Source organism: Gallus gallus, chromosome 6 (assembly GCF_016699485.2).
Source record: "Gallus gallus isolate bGalGal1 chromosome 6, bGalGal1.mat.broiler.GRCg7b, whole genome shotgun sequence".
Taxonomy (NCBI): Eukaryota; Metazoa; Chordata; class Aves; order Galliformes; family Phasianidae; genus Gallus; species Gallus gallus.
In genome coordinates this window covers 15,894,904-15,917,239 of record NC_052537.1, presented here as the reverse complement: position 1 = coordinate 15,917,239, position 22,336 = coordinate 15,894,904, and the positions used below count along the sequence as shown (strand labels likewise).

General features: G+C 38.5%; 1 protein-coding gene across 7 annotated transcripts in view; it reads left to right on the top strand.

The window, feature by feature from the left end:
* ADK (adenosine kinase) overlaps nt 1-22,336 on the top strand; it is a 279,755-nt gene that overhangs the window by 235,000 nt on the left and 22,419 nt on the right. For all 7 annotated transcript variants that reach the window (XR_005860619.2, XR_005860620.2, XM_025151570.3 and 4 more), the window contains exon 10: nt 19,644-19,730. Coding sequence is in view for 5 of the 7 variants with exons in the window: in XM_025151570.3 (XP_025007338.1) it covers nt 19,644-19,730 (87 nt within the window). In the remaining 2 variants the exon portion in view is untranslated. The remainder of the gene's footprint in view (nt 1-19,643; nt 19,731-22,336) is intronic.

Below are 22,336 nucleotides of genomic sequence, written 5' to 3'. Positions count from 1 at the left end.
ATTGTTAAATGGTAGGCAGAGCATTTGCCTTTTGATGTTAGTGTTTCTCTGTTATGCTTCTAATTGTTTTAAGATTCTGAATTTGAGAAGTTAGTATTTCACAGGAATGCCTGAGAATTTAGTTCTGATCATGTGAAGTACTTCTGTATAACACAGATCTAAAATATTGATCCAGTTGGTTTTGCTCAGATTTTATGACTTGAGATTTTATCTGTGTAGCCATCTTTGCTGCAAACAAGAACACACTATGCCTGCTGAGAACAGCTGTGCAACAGTATAGTATATTTAAACATTTGTGAAAAGGAGGAAGTGAAATCCAGTACTAAGTGAATTTCCAGGCTTTTTTGCTTTGAGCAGAAAGCTCACTTCAAGCTTTTCTCAGCTGTCTGCTCTTCTATTCTCAAAGGAATATGTGAGAAAAAGGTGTTCTAGCAAGGATACAAGTAGTTTGTGCTGTCGAAATTGATGATGTACGACACACAGATTTAAGCATTATAAACACGACTGCCTACCTTTTGACAGTCTCTTTAATTTTGTCCACCTATGCTTCTAGACTAAATAAAGCTATTAAAAACATGTGCTGTGGTGAGCCATTGTAGTCATTCATTCCTGCACAAGGTAAGTTATTAGTCAAGGCTGAATTCCTCCTTTGGAAATCAAGTGAAGTTGAGGAAGCTTTTCACCTGAGGGACCAGTGCTTACTCATACAATATTTGCCTCAAAATCAGAACTTGCTTCAGCCTGTGGCAGCAAGGCTAGGCACTAAGTACGTATGTCACTGGTGTATAGATCATTCTTAGAAGCAGTTAGAGTGATTTCTCCAATACTTTGCTCCTTCCTGTATTATGTTAGCTAGAAACTGATTTAAAGGAAATAGAAAGCAGTCACTGGGAGTTGTGTATGTGTATCTCGCTGAATAATGATGAAAGCATTGCTTCCAGAATGTTACTGCATTATGTGAATGGCCCATATGGAGGCACTCCACTGGAGTATTGTACAGTTGGCTGAAAAATAGCAGTGTAAAAATGTTTTTATACATGAGATAGTAATAGTGGTAGTAAACCTAAATCATGTATGTAACCCTCCTGTGCTCTTATTTAATTTTCACTGTGTACTTATTTTATTCTTCAAACTAGAGTTGTTAACAAATCCATTAATCCCTTCTTTGATATTTTTACAACTGGGGGCTTATTTGAGGACTGACACTTGCTAATCTTAGCTGTTTGTTTGCTATTAAATGAACTTAAATTAGAGAATGCACTTTATATGCATGATAAATGCAAGATGGATAGGGAGTGTATGCAATGGTGTCAGCTACAAAAGCAAACATGATAAATGTTAAGGCAGTTTTGAGCCGTGGGATAAGCTATTTGGTGCACAAGCATAGCTGAATCTCTTTGCTGTGTTGTTATTCATGGCAGCCAAATAAATGTCAATAATAAAAGAGAATTAAAGATTTTCATTTCCCAGAGGCAGTCCTTTAATACAGCTTGATCTTTCATTTCATTTGTAATTCGTTCTCATGTCAGGATGCAATCATTCGCCAGGCTCTGTGTGTCATGTTAAGTCATTTAATAATGATTAAGAACATAAAAATGTTTGGCCTGTGGGGCAATTCTCAAAAGAGATACCAATTTGTTATTGTTTTCCCCCTTTTTCCATCCTTTGGTAAGGATCATCTTTTTCCCACCTCTTCACATTAAAATAATAATGAAGGGAGGAAAATGTGTCCCTTAATTTAGCATATGATGATACCATACAATGGCATGAAATACTTTTAACGTTCAATTCAGCACCAATTAGGTCTAGTTGTGCTTTGAAACCTGCAGTGGAAAGTGTAAAATGTTTCTAAGTGATCTTTGAAATACTTCCTGTATTTCAGAGTAGTTGCCAGTATAAAATTCATTTCCCCTTTCTAACACACAGGATAAGAGTAAGTTTTTGAAAAAGCAAGCTTTGTATGGTTGTTTATCCTGCCTTTCTGAGGAAAATCTGTGTTCTTAGAGTTTGTGCCTTGTGCCTAGATTGAACAAGGATTTGCTAAGTAGTAGGTGAGCTATGTATTTAAACTTACTGGACGTTCTGCTTTGTACTTCATCCAAATCAATAGTAATAATAAGAACGTGGTTCCAGGGTGTTTATTAGTTGAAAGACATTTCTGTCAGTAGTGACTTAACTAGAGGGAGATCAGTATTCAGGCAGAGGATTCTTCTGTTTCTTTCTTTCCTTCCACTGCTGCCATTAACCATCCTTCATCAGTTGTTGAGTAGACCCCGTGTTCCAGTGTTTGCAGTTTATGACATCTGGATGAAGCTGGAGCTTTAAGGTGTAAGAGTAGAATTTGGACTTTGTGTTTTTTCTACCTTTTTTTTTTTTCCTTTTTTTTTTTTCTCCCCTCCTTTTCTGTTTTCCCTGTAGAAAGCTCTCTGGCAGCAATGTAGAGAGTCTGCCTTCACTGTAGCCCTAGGAGTAGAAGCGGGTACCTTGGACTGGACTGCTCTATGAAGAGACATGGGCAGCCACCTCTCAGGTCTTGCCCGTCTCAGCCCAGGCATTACACAGTGAGAAAGACAGCATTGTAGCTGTAAGAGCATCCCTACCAGACATCTATTTCCTCAGTTAAATACAGCCTCTGCCTATTGTCCTGGACAAGGCTGCTGTGGGGCTAAGCTGAGAAGGACTGGATTACAAGAGTAGGAGTGCACCTCTTTGGTGGGTTATACACAAGTTGAGTGGGGAACCAGAGAATGGAAATAATGAGGAGATCCACTTTCAGTACAGCTTTGGTTGGAAGGAGAGGAAATGAGATAGACAAAAAGGATTGTTGCAGGTTCCCAGAGAACAGAAGTATCAGTAAGTAATTGAGGAGTAGAGCATAGAGCAGGAGGGTGCAGATTGTAACCAGAAGAAAAGAAAGATTGACCAAAAAGTTCAGAGAATAGAATTTGATAGATTGAGATAGCTAAAGGGATCTGTCCCAGCCCTACTACAAGGATGTTGAATCAGTCTGTGAATTGCTGCTGTTCACCCGACATTGCTTTAATGCCCACCAAAACCATTGGTGGCTCACGTATAAGAGACCATGAAATGTGGCTGCTCAGGCACTGATTGACAAGCAACGTAGAGGCCCACACAACTGGAGCAGATCATGAAAATGATGGGAAGTAACTGTATCAGCCATCCCAGTCCAAGCCTTTCCCGTTTGTCAGTCCAAATTCCTAATCTGTCTGAATTATTTGTGTTTTCAGAGGAAAAATGTCTCTATCATGGAGCACGTTGGGTCTTTCTGCTGTCTATTCTTATCTCCTCCGTCACAGTACTCCAGCCCCAAGGCTCCTTTCCTCTCCCCTTCCTTCCTGTTCTCTGTCAGTAGGAATAATTGCAAGAAAAAGGCAATCTCATATTCAAGCTGAATGTGATCAGTATGTTTTATAGGGAAGGAAAGGAGTGTTTGGGATTGGCACACAGACACTGTGGTAGATGAAATGTTGACTAAATTAACTGTGAGCTTCTAACAAGGCTTCTCAGAGCATGTGATCATTGCCTAAAGTTCTCCTGTTCGTGTCATTTGGGTACATTTTCCTCTGACATCAAATTTTATCTTTTTACTGAAGAATTTGAAGGCATTGGAGCTTCTTAGTGACCGTAAGAAGTACCAAATGACACAAATGCTGTAACTGCCTCTAACATCAGTCCCCAAAGTGGCTGAATTTCAACAAAACTCTCTTGAAAAAATGGTAACCTGAGGGGTGCACCTCTGATGAAACCTTGCAGTACAGAGGACTATGGTTTGGGAAAGATACCAGTAACTAGAAAATAGGATGAACGAACTTGCTTACCTAGGAAAGTTTATTTGAGGAACAGCAGTGGTTAATGCCTTGTGTGGATGCTTTTTGGCCATAAAGGGAGTTGCTTGGCTATCAGACTCTGGTCCCACTACCACAACCTGGGTCCATCCATTCTGAATTTGACTCCAGGTTCCTGAGTTTGTGGGATACATTCATTTCATGTTTCAACACTTTCTTCTGTAACCACAGAAAATGTATAGGCAAGGAAAGTGGGGTAGGGTTGATGAACATATCCAATCTCCTGATTTCAGCAGCTGGGGCTTTTCATAAACACACTAAAAATCACAAACTCTGACAACAACCTGTATGTCACATCTATTTGTGTGCTGTATCATTTGTCAGAATCAAATGCTCTGAAAACTATCTTTTTTTACAGAGTTGCTCATAACATTTTTAAACAAATTACTTTAAGTCAGATATATGTTGTGACTGGTCTTGGCCCAAAGGGAAATCTTTGGAAAGTCTGAGCAAAATCAGTTTGGCAGTGGAGAAACAATTTCATATTGAAATATTTGCATAATTCAAAAACAGCTAAAGCTACAAACTTTAAACTTAGCTTGTTTTATAGCTTTAATAGAGGAAAGAAAAACAGTCCAAATGTAAAGAAAATCACTTCAGCATTTTTCAAGTTACGAATGATGAAATCTGGCATGTTCAGGCCTGAACATAGAATGTTCCATTCTTTTCCCCCCCCCAGTGTTTGCAAGACCACCTCTGTTAAGGGCACATTTGTCATAGTCTCCTTTGTTAGAAAATGTCACTAGTAAATAAATGAATTTTTAAGGATTTGAGCATTAAAACCACCTGAGTTATGGTTTACTGAATTAATGACACTGCTTACATCTTCTTCAGTTTGTCGATGGATGGCGTGAGAATGTTTCAGGAAATGTATTGGCTTTGAAGTACAATGTGGTAGAATGAGAAGGGTCTCCCTTAATAATCCTGAAATGCACCTAACACAAAGTATACACTGAAGTAGTTTGGGGAACTTCTACTTGTTATTACTACATGTTATTTAATCATTTCCTTAAATTACACAACATATGCTATATGGCCAAATTAATATGGGGCAACAAAGCTTGCAGTGTTACCAAATTTTAGAGCCCACTACCAAGCTTTTGATGTTAGACATTAGGTCTACATCTAAACATTAGGTATTTTTCTCTACCTGTTATCTGACATAGGGTGTTGAGCTACATGAATGCTGCTGTAACCCAGTATAGCCATTCTCAAAGTAATATATGCACATACATTCACAAATTAAGAGTTTCTATCCATTTGCATAAAACCAAAACCTGATCTAAATGAGTGTAGCAGCAGAAGAATGGAGAGTCTGTATTGATGAATGAGGAAACCTCTTGTTGTAAGGATATGTTAAATATTTTAAAAGGAGAGTTTTTAAACTGATGTTTAGCATATAACAGTCTAAACAGAGGTCAGTAGGTGTTCTTTGTCAGGTTGTGCTGCAATCATAGACCACCATGTTACCTTGTAAGCTTATCTATAAAACAAAGAAGTATTTATTACTATTGACACTGCTGACATTTTATGGTGGGCCTGTTTGCAGCTCCTCTTTCTGTAAATTACTCTGTATTGTTTGTTTGCCTGTAAGAAGCAAGAACAAGTACTTTTCCCTTAGGTCTCCTAGCTTTCATTCTCAGCCTTCCAGACAGGAAAAATCTTGACTAGCTCTTTTTATCAGAGAGCCTTCCTGTGTGTTTGCACAAACAGAAAGTCACGTCTTGGACGTGCAGTTGGGTTATATTACAGTGCATTCTCTTTTTCACATGATTTCATAGCTTCACTATTCCCTGTCCTGTCATATTCACAAATGCAAAGTAAAATTTATGTACTAAAAATGGATTTAGGAAAAAAGGAAATTTTGGTCTGCTAGTGGCACAACAAAGAAGCCAGAAAGCCCAATAGAATTATTTTTAGTTTAGTTGTGACTTCGGAGGCACAAAACCTAAATTAATAATGAACCTTTGTTGATAGGGATTAATGAATAGCAAAGCTAGTAATACCTTTTGTAACTGAGACCACTCATGATTTCATGCTGTGTGGGAGAGGAGATCTGAGCATTTTATTAGTCAGCTGAAACAAATTATTAAAACCTCTGTTCCGGGACACCTGTATCTTAACTGGAATTAAAGGTCAATACTTGCATCTCAAAGAATGCATATACCTGTATACCCATAGGCATATAATAAATAAGTAAATTTGTATATGTAAGTAATTTCCGTGTGTGTTTTCAGTAATTTCCTATTAATTTAAAGAATAGACTATCTTTTTTTCAGTCTAACCTAATAACACATCACTTTGGCCTGGCAGTTAAGAGTAAAGTCAGGAAGTTCCCATTTCTTGTATAATCTCTAGCAATAAGGAGTTTTCAAGGCAAAACTTTACCTTTCATTAAATGTAGCCTGAATTTCAGGTGCTACAATGAATTTACATTCTGGCATTCCAATGAAAAGTTACCTCTCTCAGCTATGAAAAATATGTGTTTGCTGGCAATAAATACAGATCCCTATCCCACACCTTAGGACTTGTTGATATTTCCTCTTACACAGAAGATTTTTTGTATTTGTTTCTCAAATACAGATATGTAGACCTAGGAAGTCAATTTTTGTACCGTAAGTCTAAAAGGAATTTGTGGAGATGTAACTGTTAATACGCTGCTTCACTGGTTGTATAACAGGAATTTATGTGGTGCTGGGGAGGCAATGTGGAGTGGAAAAGGGGAGCAGGACTGAGTCAGTCCAAAGGTCCATCTAACCTAGTGTCTGCATATGTAGTAGTGGACGCTTGTAGAAACTCTTTGGATTCAGCTACTTAAGAGCATTACTGGCTATATTCCTCTTCTTATATTGCAGTGGGCAGTCAGTAACCATTTCAAATGCAACAAACTCTGTAGAACTCTTGCTTGTTTCTCCTTCACCAGTCTTTTCTTCCAGGCTCTCTTCCTATTTTGTTTGCTTGTCTGTAATTGTGACACCCTTGCTACCCTTCCATACATCTTTTCTCAGTTCTGCTATGCCCATTATGAAGGGGCCACTAGGATGTTCGACATGACTGAGAAGTTTACACAGATATGTGATTTTTTTCTCTCCTTTGTTCTTCATTCCTCACATTTTATTTGCTCTTCTGGTTGCCATTTTCATGTTGTAACTTCTTTTTCTTTATAGAATGGTAATAGGTGGTTTAGAGCCCATCACTGTGTATTTCAAGGTGGATTTTTTTCTTCACAAGTATACCATTTTAATAAAGATTGACAAATGATTTTATAGCCCAATAGTATGGGATGCTTCTGCAATCCTTCACACTCGACTTTTGGTTTTACTACCGTAAATGAGTTTAAATGTATCCCAAGAAGATGGTGTACAGGATACTGAAGAGCTCTTCTGGGTAGCACTACACATAGCCTGGAGATGTTGTCTGTAGCAGGCAGGCACAGTTAACATCACAATAGGATTTACGTGGGTGCTAGTGAACACTGGTGCCAGCATGGGTACACGGAGCTCAGGAACTGCAGTAGGAAACAAGGCAGGAGGACACTACGGTACCTGCAAACCGTACTGGGTTCAATTACTGTGGAGCCTTACTCCAAGTCATGTTTTATTTTTAACTTCCATCTGGCAACAAAGACTGTAGTTCCCAGGCTGGAAGGAAAGTTACTTCAGCATCAGCTGGTAATATTGTAGAGTTATGTCTGCTAATCAAAGAGCAAAGAATAAAGAGACAAATCTATGAGTATATTATCAAAAAATAAATGGTCTTTTTGGCGTCTTACATTTTGAAAACCAACAATTGTATCATAAGATTATGCTAAAAGAATGGTGAGACTGCAGAATCAGTCATTCAGCACATAGGACGCACTGGAACTAATGACAGCCTTCCAAACCGAGTTTATGCGTCTTGGTGGACATGTTATGGATACAATTTTGCAGAGGTTACCCCCTATTTTCTGAAAATTACACCTCACTGTGCGCCAAGTATGAAGTTCTGATGACTTCTTTTCAGCCACTGTTTTTGCAGCTACAATGTTAAGAAAGTTTAGAGCTGTAGTATCACCTTTCAGGTAGAATAATCATTCTATAAACTTTTCAAGTTCAACTTTGTTTCAGGTACGGAATTTTGCCTTTCTGTGCACACGTTCTGTGTTGCTGCAATATCCTGTGTCGTATGCTACCCATTTCTCCTTTAAAGCATATGGTTTCATGAACTGAAATCTGAAACCTGTGGTTTAAAGGGTTGCAGTGCGTAGGCTTCTCCCCTCCTGATGCTTGGGTTAAAATCATACTAATAGAGTGGCTATTTTATGTAATCGGTCAAAAAGTAAGTTTTTTTTGCCATACATTCAACTGTCTGTAGTTCTTAAGAAATATCTTTTCTCCTTACTCTGATTTGATGTGATTATTTTTCTCATGCTAAGAAATTAAATGTATACCTTGTTCAGCGGGTTTCATAATAGATCAATAATTTGTTGGCTTAACTTTTTTTTTTTTTTTTCCTGTGGAAATGTGGGAAGATCAATGTCTATAGTGCCCTAGGTCGTGATCAATACTTTTAATAAAACTTCCTTTTTTTCTTTTTCTTTTTCTTTTCCTTTTTTTTTTTTTTTTTTTTACCTTTGTACAGTTTTGCTTTTATTAATGAGCCTTTCCTTCAGTTTCAGACCATTAATGGTTTTCAGATAATGTCATACTGCCCAAGGTCAAGGCCAGTTTGAACTTATAACTCTACTTATCAGTGATTAAATCTAGTGGATGGGCTTAGATGTGTTAGGAGACATAAGAGTTCGAAGCACTGCTTTGTAGGGATTATAAAGAAAACAAAACCTCAACCTTTTGGGAGGACTACGCATTAAGGCTATTTTCATTTCCTTTATAAACAAATAACAATAACAGTTGTCTTATTTATGGATCTCATATTGGCCATAACATCACAGATAACTACTATGGCCTTGACTGCTCCTCAATTAAAGTTATTAAATGCTCCATTTTGAGTTTTATGACATTAAACTGCTCATTTTGCAACATGAGTTTGAAATGAGATAGCCTATCTTCTGCTGAAAATCCAAATGGGAAGCTTGTAACTTATCAAAGTATGTGTTATCAGCTGGTGTGCTTGCAGGGAATATGATACTATTGTCTCTGGGGCTCAGCCTGCTGTCTTCTGAAATCAATGGAAAGATCTCATTAACTTCATTGGGTATTGATTATGGCCATGAAGAACTTAAAACGCTCATGAATATAAATGGTTTATACAGATCCATGTGCCTTTTTGTGTGTTGTACCTTGTCTGCATTCTCTTGATTCAATTTTCGTAGTCTACCTAGAGGTTATACAAAAAAGAACTGTATGTATGCTGAGAGATTTTATAACACATTTTACCTTAAGGTGTCTTCTTTGCTGTCTGTTACAAACGAGGTGCATAAAAAACTGGGCCCTTTGACCGCTGGCAGCTAGACAGAATATCTTCTGTAGAAGATCTTTTTTTCTATTGTTTTGGCAGTTTTTGCCTTTATTTTTTTGTTAGGCAGCAGTTCACTTCATAGCAAATCATCACAGAGGAGTTTCAACAGCAGAATCTCCACTCGGAAGGTGCCCTACAGACTCTGATAGCCTATCATCTTTAATTTAGAGATTTTATTTCCCATCTTGTGATTACAGTTGAATGAACATTGTAGAAAAGTTTAAATTGTAGCTATCTATGGCATGCTTTTGCCTTAAATGATGGAACTTATGTTTTCAAGCCTCTAATCTTCACCAGCTCAAATAGTCACTATAAAATAATTGCATAGAGCGTAAGGAAAGTAAAATATGGGTACGTATGGTGACCCTGGAAGGAAATTAACTGTAGGAACTGACCATTTGATTAGAAGTTTCTCTGCTGTAGCATTCAGTCTCAGGCAATAGAAGTTGTGGTAAATAAGTGGCTGAGTAGAAGGCAAATTCTTATCTCCAGGAGAGAGAGAGCGGAGATGCTGGCTAGTGGAAAAAGTGAACAAAGGGGAGGGTTCATGGAGTCCTGCTTCACCTGCCTTTGGGGATTTAGGGTACAATTTGTGCAAGGCAACAAAACGTTCAGAGCTAACACTGGAGCCAGGAAGAGCGTGAGTACATTGGAATTCTTCAAAATGGTTAATTGTATGAACGTGGAATTGTGAGGCTTTATGATCAGTTTGGCTCAATGATTTCCACAGTAAGTTTCGTAGGTAAAGCGAAGTGGGAATGGTTTAAATCCCCATATCTGAAAAGTAAAATGTTACTCATATACCAGTGACCTGGCCTTGACACAGCTGAGCGTAACATGGGTTATGAAGTGGCAGTTCAGACATAAGCCTTCAATACCACAAAAATAAATTTTATGTAGTTGATCCTATTTGAATCAAAGCAGGCTCAAGCTTACATCCACCTTGTTTTGTCTATTATGAGTACAAAAAGCCAGTAAAATAAGCAGACCTGACTTAAAGTACATGCAGACAGCAGATTTAGTAAATATAGCAAACTTGAATGATTTTTATATTATTAGGTTTGGGCTTTACCTACCAAATGACTTAATAATAACATTTCTTTAAGGATACAGGCACTTGTCAGAAACCGGATTTGGAGTTTGGGAGGTGACTCCCCGTGATTTTATTTGCTGTGCTCTGCTACCCTGGGCCCACCTGGCCCCTTGTAATCCATCCTGATTCCTGCAGTCAAAACTAAATCAGAGAGGGGTCCATGGAACCAAATATTTATATCCCTTATAATCTGACACTGTGATATTGCACTGGGAACCTGAAAAGATGCCAGGCCGTGCTTTGTGGCTAACAGCAATTGATCATGAATGAAACTGCAGAACTCTATTCCAAATAGTTGGCTTTCTAAATTTGATAAGTACATTTCCTGATAGAATATAAAAGTGCAATAAGGTGTGCTTGCCCTCTCCTTCCTCCTTACCCATCCAATTGCGGAATGCTGTTTGTACAGTATATATATTGTCGGTGCTGACAACCGAGTAAGAATTTGAGGAGCAGTTGGCTACCAAGTGATGGCAAATTTAAAGGTTATGCAAATTGTGCCAGTACAGCCCAGCTTGTTTCAGACCTCTTTTCTCTATTATCATATCAATTGAGTCAGCTCATAGTAGACAAAGCAAGGTTATGGGAACCACCTAGAGCATCATGCACCATTAAACATCAATGCAGCATACATGAACATCTGCAACAACGATCTTATTAACAGAGGGCATAACGGAAGGCAATAAACAGCTTTCTTAGTCACTTAATTGTAAAAAATTTAATAACCTAATACATGCATTATTTATCAATAGCAAGTTGGCCCAAAATTATGCAATTGTGGTGAATTAGATTGTACTGCCTATTGCACACTGTGAATTACAACAAAAATATGAGAATTCATCTGAGAGCAGTTAACACCGGAGTTAGTAAAGCGCTAATACAATTTTCTTTCAACCTCTGGCACGTGATGGGGTATAGGTATCTGCCTTTTGCAGTGTCATTTTTGTATTTGGCTAAAAATAAATATGAAAAACCTAAAAATCATTTTTGAGTCTCCTGCTCATCTTGACAGATTAAACATTTGAAAAAAATCAAGGTTGATTGGAAAAGTAGAACACAGAAATTATAAAGTGATCTTTGTGTGCTCACTCAAAGCAGATGCTTAGTGAAACAAAGCATAGCATGTTAGACGTTCATACTGCAAGTGCATGTCGGCTCCTGGGCAGCCACTGTGCTGAGCTAGATGAGAGCACTTGGAGCTGTGACATCCAATGGCCTAGGAAGTAAGTACAGAAATTAAAATGTTAGAATTTGAAGATGAAGACAAATGAGGTTCAGTTCTTCAGGGTCAGGTTAGGGCTGGCCACAGAGTGGGAGGTTGGGCAGGGCATGGCAGGAGGTGGGCACCGCAAGAGGACAGCACCACTCCTCTGGCTGCAGCCTGCACATGCAGAGTGTAGGGGCATCCAGCTAGTGAGGAGGTGGTCTGCAGCTGATTTAGGGGGAAATGACTCCTTCATTTGGGACCATATTCCTTTTCTAGAATTGCATGACTTCCATTAAAGTCAGTGGTGTTGCTCTGTTTTTTGGTGGTGTTTTTAGGAGCAGCATATTCTCCCATTGAGATTAGAACAAATCTCAGCCTACACTGCAGTGGCATCTCATAATGGAAGTAAACCCTGCAAAGTCTGACAAAATTCATTTAGTAAGCAAGTTCCATTCTTCAAAAATAAGTAAGTAGCCTAGGGAGATCTTAATTAAAGGCAATAGAGAATTTAGAATTACAGCATGAGAAGAAAAAGAAAAAAAAAACTTGGAAAAAAATCTAGATCTGAGCTCTGAGTTAACAGGCTGAAAAATTAGAATTTCTACGTGTTATTTGAGTATTTAAAAGCAATTTAAGCTTCTAAAATTTCTGTGACATATCTCCCTCAGCAATGTCCAGCTAGCATTTAGTTCATTAAAAAAAAAAAAAGAGAGAGAGAGAGAAATATGTTTATACATTAACTTATTTATAGTAATGTTTCTAAGGAAGACTCTCTTTCACTTTGATGGACTGATTCTATTTATGAAACTAAATATAAATTCACCCAGAAGAAAAAGCTCCTTCAGAACTGCTCTGTGGTGACCTAATGCTCACTCCTTCTCTTTTCAGTCTTACTGATGCTCAAGTAAAAGAGAAATGCCTTGGGCCCATTTCTGCCTCCACTGACGACCCGTGCTTCTCAGATTATCATGTAGCATAAACAAAGCTGTCATGTAACATGGCATTTATTTAAATGATGTGATTTCTGTGTTCACCACTGTGAAACTGAGGTATTGCTAAGAAAGCTTGCAAGTTTTGACAGGTGTGTTTGCCGCATTAGGGCAATATGCTTAATGTGTAAGTAATGTAAGGCATAATGCAGCAGTTGTCTTGCTCAAAACCAGATTATAATGTGTTTTTCTCCTTTTTGTTTTAGCCAATGCCCTGATAAGCTTTTGAGTTGAGATAGCTTTGACCAGATAATAGATCAGTATTTGTATGAAAATTCTCCCACGGGGGTGTTTTGATGGTCCAGCTGTGCAGTGGTTTCACATCTACCTCTAGAATGGCATGGAATGGAGCACAGTCATTGTGCATTCTTGGTAGTGCGTGGGTCAGGGCAAACAGTAAGTGCAGTGCATGGTCTGCTTTCCTAACTGAAAGAATACTTCATTTTTGCACAGCCCAAGCAGACAAGTTTCAGAAGGTTTAAGAGCTCCTGTAAGCTAGAACACGGGTCGTGTAACTTGGGAGTACATATGTGATGTATTCCTCGAGTTAGACATTGAAATTTGAAATTCCAGCCGTCATTTGCATTTCCTGAGTTTCCTGCTAATGGATAGAAACATAGATTTGTTTGTGTTCTGATTGCCATATATGGCTCAAAAAGTAGTATTTGGGGTTGCGGTTGGTTTGGTTTTCTTACTTTTAATGCTGAAGAATTATGAGATCAAACCAAATCATGTAGGACTTGCAGGGCAGGAACACAGCTCTGTGTTTGGTGGTATCCAAGGCCAGCGTGCTTTTGTGCCACGCTGTACTTTACTGGGGAGTTCACCTCATTTCATTTATTGTAACCCATCTCTTCTTTCTTCAGGACTTATTTTGACCTGAGTGTTTTATATGGCGAACGTTTTCTTCATTTCGGTGCCTACATCTTCATTCTCTTTGCCTTTCCTGAGTCTTCGCCCCCTCTCCTGGTGCAGAGATCCCAGGAAGTGCTTCAGCTCTGAGCCCTACCTTATGTCCCCAACAGCCGCTGAGCCAGAGGAGCGCGTTTTCTGGCAGCTCAGTGGGCGCAATTTCAGCTCACTCTGAAATCTGTGCCCAGCGGGCAAATGGCAATGCTCATGTGTGCTCGGAAAGGCTTCCTCAACAGAGTTCATTGCCATTCTAAACTTTAAACATTGTGACACATGCCAGAAAAATTCAGCGGCTTGTTCTTTAGGGAAGTTTTTCCATATATGTAAGTATGCATTTATTTATTTATTTAATATTAGCACCCATGTGAAACAAAACTGCGGTGTTTTCTGTTGACCTCCACTCGTTTCCCCATCTTTTGCACACAGCCATAGTGTTTTGTTTACTTGCACAAACAAAGAGTTATCCCGTGTGAGAAATAAAGCAGAGCTTGAGCTCCTGTCATTGGCAGTGATTGTACAGACAATTAATAAGGCTGAGTGGCTCCCACACCTTCCATAAAGTAAACAAAACACATTTGGGCCTGTAAAAACTAGTAGTGAGTCATTAGTTATGCTGTTACTTCTTTAACAGTTGTAACCAGGCAGAGAATTCTGGGTCGGATCGTATGCTGGAGTAAATCACAAGTTGTTTCAGAGGAGTGGCGTCGAACTGCCAGGAGGGCAGACCGAGGCACACTTAGGTGCAGTGGCTGTGAAATGAGTGCAAGAATATTCTTTAATTTTACGTCATTTCTAATAGCTAATGTGTATGAGTTCCTCTGGAGGAACCTTATTTCCCTATTAACTCTAATCCTACGGATCACACATAAATGCCACAAATATGGCTTCTGAATAAAAATACTGTTGGCTAGATAATGGAGCGATGCATGTGTCTGGGCAGAGATATAAAAGCAAGACAAGTCTCAATGAATATCTTGGGTTAACTTTACCTCCTCTGAGAGAGCGGAAATGGGGTCTGCACACTGTTGTTTCCCCTAGATACTCCTATATGATTGCTAGTAGAGCCATGGAACCTCCAAAACCTTCGGCATTATATTCCTTCTCTGTTTCTACTGCAAATAAGTTGCCTTTGAGGGACAGTTTTTTGCATCCTGGCCAATGTAACTATGTATACTTACTTTTGCCTAGCGAGTTGCAAGAATTGTAGCCTAATTGCTCTATTTGGGCATTATATTATGGAAATCAATTCATATTTGTATTAATTTTATCATACCATAGGCATATAAATGCATTATAGACAATGACTGCTCTATGACTTTTTTTGACTAACATTGTTCATTATACCTATAAAGGCTTAGCTTCTTCACTATTTGCTGTAATAAAGTTTTCTTGGCTACATATTGAATTTGTTAGAATATGGCATCATTTGTTGTGAATTATTACAATATTTGATTAGAAAATCTGAAAGCATGTGGCTGACTTACGTCTTGCTTGTTATACTATTTAACTCCATTGACTTACACAAATAAATTCCTTATTTTTCTGACAAGCCCTTCAGAGGCAGAACAATGCACAGAAATAGATGGAGGAGAGGGAGCTGCTGGCATGCAAAGCAGGGCAAACTTAACATGCACACAGAGAGTGCCGGGGGGCTGTAGTGCTCATACTGTACAGCTATCTGAAGGTCCCAGCCTGAAAATGCAGGATCTCGGTCTGTTGCCTTGAAGTGACAGGTTGAATCAACACAGCCAGATTTGAAATACATCACCACTGGAAGTTGTAAGGATTTCTAACTGGGCACTCAGTGCCCAGCACCCCAGCTCATGCTGCCTTGCAGCTGTGGGCAGTGCTGTGCTGATAGAGGTGGGAAAATTGCAGCATCTATTTGATTTACATATCAGGTGTGGTATCTCTTTGTGAAACGCAGCAACAGCAGTAGTTCCCACTTTAAGTAAAACAGGAGAAAATGTTACCATACTGCTGATTTTAAAAGATTCATTAATGTGCTGAAGAAGGTGCAGAGGCTTAGAGCCGTCAGGCTTCTGATTTCCCCTTCTGCAGAGAGGTAACAGCTCAGAATCAGCCAGACTGACATGGGTTTGTTCCAAATACTTTTCTCATTACTTCTTACCTTATAGCTGTCCAGAGACATTTATAGGTTTTGAGCTTAGGTTTCTATGTTCTGTTAAGTTCTTCCTGTCCTTCCCTCCCCCCGCCCCCTCCTTTCTTTTTATCTGTTTTTGGCCCCTGATCTAAAGAAAATGAGAGAGGATGGGGGTGGGAAGGAGATGGGACAGCATTCTGTTTCACAGTTGTTCCTTTTTTTTTATAAGTTGAAGCTTACAAAAGAAAAATGAATTTGTCTCCATCTTGTAAGCATCTGTACTACCACTGTCAGCCCACGGATCAAAAGCTTATTTGAGGAAGTAGCTAGTCATTTTTGTGTATATTTTAGGACTCCCTTCTTCCTTTTATTTTATTTTCATACAAAATTAAGGGCGCTCTAACATGTTGCCCATAAGTGTTCTGTTACAGGTAATTAAATGTAAGTTTACACATTTAATCTACTTTTAAGAGCAAGAGAGACTGGTAAATGACCCAGTTAAAGAAAGTACTCAGCCTAATTGGATGTAATGATTGCTTGCTGGTGTTTATTACTGTACTAAGAGTAGATGTGTAGTCTGTGATTCTAATTTGTTTTAAAAACAGACCTGGAATATTTGCAGCTATGATCAGAGTTCGATTGTTGCAGTTAACATCGTGAACAAGGTTTGTGTTCAGCTGGAATGGGAGGAGCAGTGTATGTTCAGTTAATATTGTTCCCCAACTGTTACCTCTCCAGACTCTTACTTATGAAAATAGCTAAAGCTAGATATGATATACTAGTGAATATTTTTGCCCGAGGAAAATAGATTTCACATCTTCAGGTGCATAATGCAACAAATTTCCAATGACAACATTTACCAACGAGCCGATTCCTTATCAGTGGGTAGTGGGTAGTGTCTTCGACCTATGAAATCAGTACGTTCATGATCGATTCTTCCAATATCATTCTAAGGCAGTTGAGCTCCTTCATGGTGACCATTGAGGGAGCTGAATCTAAGGTTTTATTTTTTTTTGCAGTTTGCACTCTCATTTCTCAATTCCAGCAAATGATGCCAAACTGGAATGTGTTGTATCTGAGTGTGTTTACCACAGAAGATATTTGCTGCTTAAAAATAGAACACTGGATTCTATGCCCAGGGGAGCAGCACTTGGATTTCAAAACACTTATGTAATTACTCTTTATTTCGTAAGCTCTCGGAATGATAAATTAAATCAGAACTGACTTAGAGATACAAGGCCACTGATGACCGGTGCACTCACCCAAGGTGTCTCTCTCTCTTCACTGTGATGGATTTGAGAGTTGTATAAAATATTAGATCACATATGAAAATGAACTTAAACTAACACTAAAGTCACAAAAGCAATATTAGATCACATATGAAAATGAACTTAAACTAACACTAAAGTCACAAAAGCAAGGATATTCAGAATGGCAACCTGTGCTTCATCTTCATTCACCCTGTTGTGCCTAGCAGTTGCAAGACACAGATCAGTGAGAGCTGTTAGGTATCGTTGTCCTGTTACACAGACGTTGCAAGGTAAACTGATGGCAGCCTTAGTTTTCAGTACCTTTGTTATTTGTGAAGCAAAGAAGAAACCTCAGTATTATTTTGTTCTATCTTTCACTATGTTAACTATTTTTGAGTTTAGTAGACCCTATGCTAGCAGAAGTTCTCATAAGGTTAAAGAAAGATAGTTTACTTCATTGGATGTGTGCAGTGTTTGTAGATATCTTTGTAATGTACTGTTCTCTGAAGCCATGTCAGCTACTTCTGAAACTTCAGTATTTCAAAATATGAGTTTGTTGCCTCTCTTGAAAGCGTGAAACATTATAGAAAAAGGAGATGGCAAACAGAGGCCAGAAAAATATGATGGCTTTCACATCAACAGAAGTCACTGATGTGTTTTGGCTTTTCAGACTAATTCAGTTCTTTGCAATTATGTCTACAGCAGAATAAGAGCTCAGTGCAATACTTACCTGAATGTGCTAGAAGGAGTGGAGGGAAGGAATTAATAGAGAGGAGAAAAGAAAGGAGAAAGATGACGATGCAAACTTTCATCTGTGGAAGTTAGATTCAATAAAGAGTCTTGTTTGATGCCAAGCCCCATTTACAGCATTCCAAATACAATGCCTGTGCATTATTCACTCTCTGTGCCCAAACACATACATTTGTATGCATATGCAAGTGTCTACTGTGTATTTAATGTAGAACATCTGTGTGTGCCCAGGCAGTTTACCTTATTACAATGTGTCTTCCACGGATTTATCACTTTGTTCATCGTTTTAGTGTTGTCTAGAGCAGATCATATATATCATATATTTCTTATGAAATGAATGAATACACTCTACTCCTCTGGCAGAGTTTATTATAAGACCTCACTTTCTTGATTTCCAATTCAAATGAATCTTGTTAAAATTACTAAAAATCATTACTCTTGAAGACTATCTTAGGAGTACAACACAGCATCAAAGTTGGTTTCTAAATAGATTTCTTAACAGGCTAGAGAGTAGGGTGTTCTTTAATTGGAATATTTCGTTTATGTTTTTCATTACCCTTTTTCCTTTGCCTCTCATGGATGGCTGTTGCTAATGCTCTCTCCCCTCCCCTCCTGGTGGGCCAGCCAACAGTTCCCTCTGGAGGCAGCATCATTATATCTGCCTGGTTCGCTTGTAGCAGATGGTGAGGAGCAGTAGAGCTGATACACTGCATTTCACAGAAACCGGGATCCTTCTGGTACCTCTGCAGCACACACAGACTTGCCTGATTTGAGACTGTGAATTCTTTATGTGCTTCCCAAACTACGTTTCCTTGTTTGCTACTGTATGCATCGGTGTGAGAGCGATTTTTATGCTCTGCTGTGTTGCTGGACAGTGAGGAAGCTACCCATCTCCAGCTTTTAGCTGCTGGAGGATCTGTTTCCTGCTTTATTTCTATGGTTTTTACAAAACATTAGAGGAGGACAGCTCTGATGGTTTTCATTTTCACTGGTTGACAGGCTTTTCTTCCCCCTCCCCTTTCTTTAATTCCTGCTGTCTTCCAAAGGACAATCTGTTTGCTCTGAGACAGTTTAATGCATACTGACTACCAGAGGCAGAACTTCCATTGGCTCTGTTACAGGGGTAATTTACACTTTAACAAGGTATTGTGACAAGGTGGTAATTATATTTTTATCACGTCATTATGACATTACCACCTGGAAAGCCATAGCTGATTAATTAGTGGCGTATATTAAATTTATAACCCTCGAACTCTAAAGTTATCATACCTAAGTGGTGTAATTATGTTGAACTGTGGTGTGGCAGTGAATTGAGGTGAGGATGCTGAGTATCCACCTATTGCAATAGGTTTAACGAGTGCCAGTAGAGGGCAGGGAGCTGCAGAGATGGAAATACTTTTTAAAAAACAAATGGCAAGAAAGAATAAAATTGAATTCTTGAAACCAAATCCACTCAGATGGACAGTTGCAAGGTTTCTTACATGTGTGTGTTTTCTAAAAAGATGTAATTTGAGAGCACCCGGATATACACTACCTCTACATTTTACTGTTTTACTTTCACATGTATTTTGGTTTTTGCAATGCAGCCATTTCTATGGAGCTTTTGGAGGCTTGGACAGGCTATTCCGGAGGCTACATCACCTCTCTGCAACTAGTAGGAAGCACTGGTTCTGGCAGGATGGGCTTTTCTTAGTCTTTTCCATATGCCCACATGTTTTATATTGTTCCTCCTGATTTAGTTCTTTTCTTATATCCCTACTATTAGGAGATAAAGATGGGAATCTGAAAGTAATTAATGAAACAGTCCACAAGAAATAGCTTGATCAAATTTATTTCCATACCCCTATGCTGTTAATACTGCAGTGCAAATTGGTATTATAAACCGAATCTGATTTTACCCAAATTATTGTGCTAACGGTAAGAACACCAGTTTTCAGTTGTTTTAATTTCACTGTTTTGCTTCTCTAAGTCATATTTGCAAGTAACTGATGTTTTATTCTCTCTTTCCGTTATAGAAAATGAAGTAACTACTTTCCCTGTGTTGGTGAGTGATCAGAGTGAAATCGTGGATACCAATGGGGCTGGAGATGCATTTGTTGGAGGTATTTCTAACTTCACTCCCATTTGGAGATTATCCTATTCCTCTTTCTCTATAAAATATACCGTTTTTTCACATAACTGTCCCTTAGAATGAACTTTCTTCTTTTAAAGCTTTTCTCTGCATCCTGAAGTTAAGTGATTTAATTAAGTTCTGATTTTTAAGGGGAAGATGTGTTATATTATTTAAACATAATATGCTGTTATGCTGTATTCTGGTCGTTTTTATGAGATTAATTGTATCTGTCAGACTGTTGCATAAGCAAGCTGCATCAAGTACTATATAGCATGCAGAAATCCCTCCTGGCTTAAATGTTAACACATTGTTGTTCTTTAAAACAGGTTGTAGTGAATATTAAACAGTATGTTAATAAATGAGTGTAGTATCTTCAGATCATGTCAATTTTGGTAGAACATCTGTTTCTAATACAATTATTTGGACATCAGGAAAGAACACTAAGGGTTAATTTGTTAAAACAAACCCAGAAAATATCTGGCATTGCTTAATATCCATTTGCAAACTTACTATTTTTTTTGGCACAAGCTCTAAAGAAAAAAAGAGGATGTTATGTCTATGCCTGTTTTTAAAAACGATTCAATATAAGCCAAAATCCAATCTAATCCAAAAGTTCTGTCATTTGTTGAACCCTTCATACATGTAGTTCTGTGATGCGCTATTGCATCCTGACGGCTCTGATGTCCAGGACATAGTGTCTCTAAGGAGCTCCATTAGTCACTAATTTACTGGAAACATTACATTTTCTTTATAAACAGAAATGCAGGGCTCAGTCTTGTAACTATGAAGGGGACAACAAGCCATGTGTTACCCAAATTGAAGCTTCAGATTTGGGTCCCACTTCAAGAAAGTGTTCAAAATAAGCTAAATCTTAAACATGTGAATAGTTCCATCTCTACTCAATATATCATTTAAAACTATGATAAACTTTCAGTATACACCTAAATCAGGCTGAAAATAGGAATGTTGTTACCCATTTGCCTTGATACTTTCGTGAATCAAGAAGGGCAGAAATAGAGGAGAACGCATTAGGTCATGTTATTCACGCACCTTTTATTGCACACATATCACTCCCTATTGTTCCTAACTGACAAAAATGAAGACTAAATTTCAACCAGTGAGTAACAGTGACTATTAACGTAAATAAGATCTTCAGGTGCTTATCCTTATATATTTGTGCTCTGTGTATCAGCTGTGCTGGTAAGCTGCTGTTCTTGTCGTGAAAAAGAAAAGATCTTGCCCATTTTGTTTTCAGTTCCTGAAAATAAAATAACATTGGGTAGTGCCCAGGTGAGCAATACGGTAGACATCAGCCAAGCTTTGCCTCAGCAGGAAGCAGCTTTTCATGTCTGCCACATTTATCTCAGACTGTATTTATTCGCAGTTCTTCAGATTTTAGGCATTGTATGGAGATCAGGACTATAATGTTTTTTTAATAGCCCTACCTTTGTTCTTTCCTGTTGTAGCAGCAGGAAGAGAATTACAACTAATTAGGCTTTAAGAAATGCCTGATCTCTCAAAACCATTCCTCTTTAAATTATGTCCTTTTGCTTGGTACTTCCACGGCTGGTACAACCGCTATAAACACTGGCTTCAGTAATTGTTCAGAATATACTGGATGGACTGGTTGATACAAGGCAAACCAGACCTATTCCAACTGCTGCCTTCCGTCAGTGGGATGAAGAGTTCAGACATACCCTATCAGTCAGGGCTTGGCTCAGTTGTGGAATTTCTTTCAGTGGTGGATTTCAGCAGTCTGAAGGGTAACAACGTGGATAATGCTAAATTTGAATGGAAAGAAATAAAAGAGAATAACTCTTCTAAAACATCAACTTCCCTTTACCATCCTAATACTAATGAGATAACATGTCTGGATATAGCTGCAACCTTCAGTGTGGGGAGGAATTATGACACAGGTCTTCTATTACCATTTGTGGGCACATACTCTTATCCATAGTTCCCCTACAATAGCGTTGAGGCCTCAAATTCTTCTTGTATACAATGTCGTGCAGTGTAGCCTGGCATTATTCCATTCTCCCATTCATCTCACCAGGTTATGGAAGACCACAGCTACTTTTCTCTCTGGAATGGGAGGTGTTTCAGCACTTGCAAGTCTGTCTGGAACCTCCCTGCAGTTAGATCTGTACCTGAGCATCGGTGTGTGAGCTTAGGTTCTTCTTGCACCGTATTTCATTCTGCTATGACTCAGAAACCAGTGTGAGCTTTTAAATACAGTTCTTCCATTAGGTTCTGAGTTCCCCTCTGTCACCACATAAATAATAAATTGGTCATTTATTCTCCTCAGAGAACAGATTTTCCTGAGTTTAGTCCAGATGGAAGATTTGGGAGTCATAACAGTCTGGATACACAGCTGACTCTAGTCTTACATACTGTGGTCTCCTTCTTCATAGAGTCATTTCATTTTCCTTCCCATATGTAGGAAATGGGATACTGAACTGAGTAGGCTTTGATTTGGTCTGTGTTTCATTTGGGGGGAATGTCTGTATTTTATCTGTATCACACTTCATGTGTTTTCAAAGTATGTACTTGCAACAGGAAAAGTTCTTTACTGTCTCTTTAAAGAAAACCCTACAC